This window comes from Lathyrus oleraceus, chromosome 7 (assembly GCF_024323335.1).
Source record: "Lathyrus oleraceus cultivar Zhongwan6 chromosome 7, CAAS_Psat_ZW6_1.0, whole genome shotgun sequence".
Classification (NCBI taxonomy): Eukaryota; Viridiplantae; Streptophyta; class Magnoliopsida; order Fabales; family Fabaceae; genus Lathyrus; species Lathyrus oleraceus.
Window position 1 is genome coordinate 455,514,467 of NC_066585.1, and position 7,511 is coordinate 455,521,977.

The 7,511-nt window shown below is 36.7% G+C and overlaps 1 protein-coding gene across 1 annotated transcript; it reads left to right on the plus strand.

Annotated features, from left to right (window-relative positions):
• The first annotated feature begins 2,340 nt into the window (after positions 1-2,340).
• Positions 2,341-4,733, plus strand: LOC127101598 (protein JINGUBANG). Its single transcript, XM_051039049.1, has one exon. It carries the CDS (start codon positions 2,494-2,496, stop codon positions 4,015-4,017), a length of 1,524 nt encoding a protein of 507 aa, XP_050895006.1. The 5' UTR covers positions 2,341-2,493; the 3' UTR covers positions 4,018-4,733.
• The last annotated feature ends 2,778 nt before the right edge of the window (positions 4,734-7,511 follow it).

Genomic DNA, 7,511 nt, shown 5'->3' on the forward strand with positions numbered 1-7,511 from the left:
ACATATTCTCTAAAAGACAAAATCGTGAAGGACTTCACAAAGACTAAAGATAACAATATTTCGTAGGAGTAGTAGAATTGAGGTTGGAATATTGGATCCACCATGAGACTCGACCCACGAGCATGCTTGAGGATCAGACTTTCTATTCTTTTGCTCTTAAGGGCCACTGGCACACCAAAGGAATTTAGACCAAATGTAATTAGAAAATTCTTATCCCACCTTATGGAAAACCCAAAACGCCCTTCTGAATTCAGAGATACATCTCTGAACGCACCCTTGCACCATCTTATGACACACTAAATGAGTGATGCCCCAGAGTAAAACAAAATTGTATTCCAGAGATGCATCTCAAAGTATTTTCAACATATATATTGATATTTGAGCAACCCAATGAATATTTTAGAGATGCATCTACAAAGGTTTAGGGGTAGGATTTTAAAACTTTGTCATGTTTGCATGTCAGATATTTCAGGAGATGCATTTTTGGAATAAATTGATAAAACACTCACCTGCATGATCAATGAGTACACCTCTTTTGGAGATTTAAAATATGAAGTTCAAAATCTCCTACCTTACGGAGATAATCGAAAAATTGTGAAGGTCGAATATCGTTCACCGTCAATTAACAACAAAAGACAAGATTGAGTTCTACAACTATAAGATTATGACGAATGCAGATATAAGAGCTATGTGTAATATATTTTTCCGTTTTGAAACAAAAAGTTTTGATCGAGGTGGAAGTGATGATTTCAAGATCGATCGAAGATGTGAAGATGTTGAAGCGTCCACTTGAATATTGAAATGTAATATTGGATTTTATGTTAACATCACCTATGTAATGCTGATTTTATGTTATGAATATTACTTTTATTTTGTCAAAATATAACTTTTTAGTTTTCTTTTTACTTCAGTTTCTGTTTCATTATACTATGGAGATGCATCTACGGATAGATTTCGGAGATGCATCTCCGGATAAAAAAAATCACACTCCTAAGATGTCGCTCAAAATTGACTTAGGTCATGTCTGTTTCAGATATATCCAGAGATAAATCTCTAAAATCTAAAGATATTTTTATATTTTTACGTGATACTCTCATAACATATAAGATGTATTAAAAAATCCTCATATATGCGGCTCAAACATATAGTTTATATACAATAGTGTATACTCTCCGATCTAAAGTAGGTCTTCCACAACGTGCAATGGACTTGAGTTCGTAAAAGAACTTGAAATCTTAGTTATTCTAAAAGAGATACGTTTCATCACTTCTAAGCACATTTGAGTCAATAAAATCTTAGAATATTTTGATAACCTTTTAAAATAAACATTGTTACTAATATTTTGAAATATAAGAGAGAATGGTTAAAAAAAATTGTGTGCATATTTTATAATTTCACTATATAAGAATTTAATGACATCATATTAACAAATAGCAGACCAACACTAATGTTATTTACTATAAGTAATTAACATCTACGAAACACTCCATTCATGAGACGATGATATACGTAGAGTTAGGTGATCTTTTGTTTGAATTTAACAAATGACATAGTAAAAGATGTCTGCCTACGATGCACTTAAAATTTCCCATGAATATATGTAAATACTGCAATCAAAGTCAATCTAACAATACAAAGTAACAACAAGTTAATTAATTGGATGTGGATACAGAGGAGTCAAATATCTACAAATATGAACTTCAAAATCACTCTCCTAACATAAATATAGTTAATCACGACCCACTATTATTGAAAAATACGATAGTAGCATGCACGTTCTCTTTTGCTATTAAAGAAACACCGTGGGTCAAGAAGCGTTTGTAACGTTTATGCTATTTATAATAATAACAATAATACATGTTTTAATAACAATGAAAAAACTTCAATATATTTCTAAAATATGAAATGAATCTTTGGAATTTTCTCCTTTTTAACATAATCATTAATTGATTCCAAACCATCCATCATCCACCGTTCCAAATTACAAAACGGATTATAGAAATAGTAACAGAATCACTTAAGTTACAAAGCGCGTTAAAGTACATTGTCACGAAAGCTGAAAAGTGCAATTCTGACATTAGTATAGAGGGTCAAACTCCTCTATAGAAGAAATTTAGAAAAGTCAAACATTACAATCTCATTTCACAAATCGCATTCTCACTCTTGTAAACACAAAAAACACGTACTCAACTATAACGTGTCCCATTTTCGTAACCATTTTCGGTTCCAAAAATTACCGGTTTAACCGGTTCCCGGTACCTTAATACGTGTCCTCTTTAGCAATTGTTCCATTCCTCCACCTCTCACTATATATATACACTTCCACGAAAAACTCTCACAATTTTGCATTCCATTACTCTCAACCACACATCACAAAACAAAACACGAACCAAACAAAATCTCAATTTTTTTTCATCTTTGTTCTATCTCCAAACCAAAACCTTGTGTTCTCCGAAAACCTTTGTACCTCTGAGTTTTAAGATTTTTCTTTGAATGACAAACTCAAAAGGTGGAAACATGTTAGTAGAGAGAAAAACCAGTAATAATAATAAAACCAGCGAGAAAATACACAGAGCAAAATTCGGAGCGTTTCTTCACTCAGAACCGGCGTCGTTTTACACCAACAGCGACGATGGTCAAGGACGTATCAGCAACGTCTCCGCCGCGAGTCCTCGAACATACAACGGCGACTGCAGCACACCTACCAGCAGCAGCAACAATGCTTCCCCTAGTTACATGTTGTCTCCATGGAACCAAGAGCATAACTCTCCTCTCAACAAATCTCCATGGCAAATGCCATCCTCAGAAGCAATCAACCTCTTCCACGATCACCACCACCACCAAAACAATAACAACGGCGACGATGACGCATACTACCAGGAAAACGGCCTCATCGGGTCACTTGTACGCGAAGAAGGCCACATCTATTCGTTAGCTCTTTCCGGTGACTTGTTATACACCGGTTCCGATAGCAAAAACATAAGGGTGTGGAAAGATCTTAAAGACTACACCGGTTTCAAATCCAACAGCGGTTTGGTTAAAACCATAGTAATCTCTGAAGGTAACATCTTCACGGGTCATCAAGATGGAAAAATCAGAGTTTGGAAAAATTCATCAAAAAATTCTAAAATACACAAGCGCGTTGGAAGCTTGCCAACTTTCAAAGACTATGTCAAAAGTTCAATGAATCCTAAGAACTACGTTGAAGTCCGGCGACGGAGAAACACCGTGAAGGTAAAGCATTTTGACGCCATTTCGAGTCTGAGTTTGAATCAAGAACAAGGGTTGTTGTATTCCGCTTCATGGGATAAATCGTTCAAAGTTTGGCGCGTGGGGGATTTCAAGTGCTTAGAATCAATTAACGCTCACGACGACGCGGTGAATGCGGTGGTTGCCGCATTTCAAAGCTATGTTTTCACCGGCTCCGCCGACGGAACGGTCAAGATGTGGAAGAGAGAAACCGACGGAAAAGGAAAGAAAACGAAGCACGTATTGGATAGAATATTGCTGAAGCAAGAGATCGCCGTGACGGCTTTAACGGTAAACCGTTTATCGACGGTTATTTACTGCGGTTCATCGGACGGGTTGGTTAACTTCTGGGAGTATCATCAGAAGAATAATCTCACTCACGGCGGCGTTTTAAAGGGACACAAACTCGCCGTCCTGTGTCTCGCCGCCGCAAACAATCTCCTGTTTAGCGGTTCCGCAGATAAGAATGTTTGCGTGTGGAAACGTGAGCAGAGTGGGGCTCACACATGTCTTTCTGTTTTGACAGGACACACTGGTCCTGTCAAATGCATCGCCGTGGAAGAACACGAGGAGCAAGATCGGTGTGTTATTGAGAAGAGTGATCAACGGTGGATAGTTTACACCGGAAGCTTAGATAAGTCAGTAAAGGTCTGGCGCGTGTCTGAACACGCGCCTGATCTGAGATTGATGCAAGAATGGACATCTCCTATTGCACCTAAGGGATATGATTCCCCTGCCATAGGATTGAGCAAAAATAGGAAAATTTAGATTTTTTTTTTAATTTTAATTATTATTTTCTTGTGGATGATGAAAGTTAAGGTTGAGAAAGATTGATGTGTGGAATGTCGACAGAGAATAGTAGTATTATTGAATGTATGTACATACAAAAAAAACCTGATGATGATAATAAAAGAGTAAAGTGGGAATTGAATGAATGGGTGGTGTGTGGGGCCATTGAAAATGGACTATTGGGTGTGGTTGCTTGTAGATGAAGAAATTGAAGGGACCAAATAGTTTCCTTTGGAGAAAGGAAGTACGTAGTGTTTGAAATCGAAGATTGTTTGTTTGGTTGTGCTGAGGGAGATGGGTTGGACAGTTGGTTATGGTCGCCGGCATGCCGTTAATGGGAGGGAGTAATGGTGGCCTTGATCTGTTACAGGACAGTTTACACGTAGTTGATATGGGACAAAAGCTTCGTTTTCAGTAACGGTGAAAGAGCAAGAGGGACAGTGACTATTTTGTTTGTTTTTAGTTGTTGAAAGGAATATTGTAAGGTTACCTTAAATTTGTGTTTTGATTGTGGTTTTGAGGTAATGTGGTCATGTCAATATTCAGGGTTCCCGTTTGTTCGGGGTATTTGGGAGGGAAGGATTAATTAGAGATTCTAAATGTAGGTTGATCTTTAGGTTTTCTTTGTCTTGCATATGTATATATTTTTAGTTAACACTTAGTAGTATATATTTGTTGTAGTTGTTTTGGCTCTATATATTTAAAGTCGTTTAAGCTTGCTCAAAATAGAAATGTTACTCCTTCTAGATAGTTTTTTTAAAAGATATTTGGTGTCTTGACCCAAAAAAAAATTATATTTTATGTAACGTGATTTCATTTTAATAGAAAAAAGACATAAAAAATATTATGTAATAGATTATGATAGATTGGTGGTATAATTTAAAGATATATAAAGAAAAAGATGACAAATAGGTGTATGATTATAATCTATACAAATATATTTTTTAAGATGGCACAAATGTGTTGATTAAGCATGATAATTACAATTGCAACGATACTTTAACAACCAGATTGGAGATTGAGTCAGAAATAAATAAATAAAGAAATAAAGAATAAATCATATATTTGGGTTAACCATGTTTTAAATAATTTGAATTTGTTTAATCACGATTAAATTAGACAGCATCTAGAGTCTTATGAGGTAGCCTTGGCTATTTAGTTTAAATAAAAAAAATAAGTTTTACAATCCTTTCTATTTTATATGTTTTATGTTTTTGGTAAACAATCACGAGTTTGAAAGTCTATGAGATTAACTTGAAAAATCTTCAAAGTAATTTGTGCAAATAATTTGTGTGAACACGTGTGCGTGTAAATTGAATGCAACATAACAAAAGACTTTAAATAAAGTCAAATTGTGATAAATGATAAGGTAAAATGCAGTAAATAACATTAAATAAAACCAAGGAAAAATTACATGTTCTGTTTAAGGAGACAAAAAGACTAAGAAAAAAGGATGAAGGCAAAGGCATACATGTTTCTCGCTCAACTATGTCGCTCTTTGACTCGGGTACTCCAGTGGTATGGAGAGTATGTATTAAACTTTGCAACCCCTAATCCCATGTATGAGTCTTCTATTTATTCTATTTACAAGATAATCGTCGACGATGGTTATGACCACTAGGGAATTTTTCATATTTTCTCCACGTTTAGTCCTTCAGGTTCCTACTAGTGTACTTACGTGTCTTCCAAGGTGATATCTGCTTGTAACCCATGTTGAGTGGTAATTGCTTTTCCACTTCTTCACGATCTTTCAATGATAACTGCTCCAGCGTATTGTCGGCGATGCCTATCAAAGCTCTGAGACTTATAAAATTTCTAAGTCTTTTATACCTTGTTGTTTAGTTGATTGGTCATTTTTTGTGTGGAATGAGGGCTCATGTCGATTGTCATTCTCGAGATTCTGGACATGTTTCCCCAACGAAATGGGTCTTGGGGATTTACCTTTGAGAGTCATCCAAACCATATCTCATTGTGTTGATGGCTCGATCGAGCCTTTCTTGATGGCTTATCGATGACTCACCATTAATGTTTCTCTTAAAGACACGTCATTAATGTTTATTCAATAAACGTCTTTTCATTGACATTCTTTGTTGACTTTCTAGTAGCTGAAAGTCCAAGTGCAACAGATGCACCCCAAAAAATTTCAACGTCGATCCATATATGAAGGGAGAAAAGTGGCATTATTTGTAACTTCTTCATCACTATTCATATTTTGTGCCACGTCACTTCAATCATGCTTGTTGTCAGTAATTATGACTAAATTTCTTTCCAAACGTCACATCTTTGGAACGTGCAAAGTTAACACAATATTACCATGAATTCCAAGGTCATTAACTAGCCACTAAACCGTGGGAGTTGAGGTTTTACTTTGACTTAACCATAGTTTTTCCTTGCTTCGAGGCTGCCTATAGTCTCTAAATACGCCATCTGTCTGTATTCTAGGGAGAAACCTTTTGTCACCTTTCTATTTAAACCCTTTTTCTCCCTAACTTTTTCTTTCTTACGACGATCCAAGCAATCCTACAGGGTGAACGTTGTTTCCTGTTTTCCTTCTGCCATTTTCACTCATTATTCTTCCCTTGCCTCACACGATTAATGACACATAACTTCTCTTGATCGCGTCGCCTTCCTTTTGCCGCTCAGATTGATGAATCAGTATTCTGATGCTTTTATTCCTTATTCCATTTCAGGTAATACATTTTTCTTCATGCGCCCTCTTCCTGGGTTTGTCAGGAAACCTATCCCCCCAGACAGGATTTTCACAGCTACCGTGGATGGGAACCCATGGTTTTCAATGATCAACCCTTCGATTTTCACTTCTTGTAAAATCAAGTATACTCCCCCTCGGTTTTAGGCGCCTAACTCAACATACCTAAACTGATTAAATAGGGTGCATAAGAAGAAAAAGGCCCTTTGGAAGTATTTGGGGATTTTCGACCTCATTCAGCTATCGCGGGTTCACCTCAAATATAACCCGACCATGTTACTTACTACTACATGCTTTTGGGAGTCGACTAATAATACTCTCCACCTCCCTTGTGGGATGCTGACTCCTACACTTTTTTTACCTTGCTTCCATTATTAGTTTTCGACCAATGGGGAAGCTTATGAACCGTCCCGGCCTACACGGACCAACCCTGCTTTTGATTTCTCCGATGTGCATTTTGATATTTTCATTCGGGCTAGCCGTGGTTTGACTAAAGATATCGACGCTCACGAGCATATATCTTTCTTAATCTACTGGTTGGATCGTTATCTCTTTTTTTCCCCTAGGGACTAAATCTTGAAGATGTTCATACCTCTAGTCACTCAACTTCACGAACAATGCAAAGTCTGCCTTAGCAAGCTGATTTTTTGTGGTCTTTATGATTCGATGGGGATATCTTCCCAACAGATCCTCGAACGACCCTATTTCAACAATCTTCAAATATGAGGCCCCGCTTGGTTACTGTAGTTGTGGCTTAATCCCATTT

Excerpts from the sequence above, each read along its gene's own strand:
- LOC127101598 (XM_051039049.1), top strand. The coding sequence starts at position 2,494 with ATGACAAACTCAAAAGGTGGAAACATGTTAGTAGAGAGAAAAACCAGT.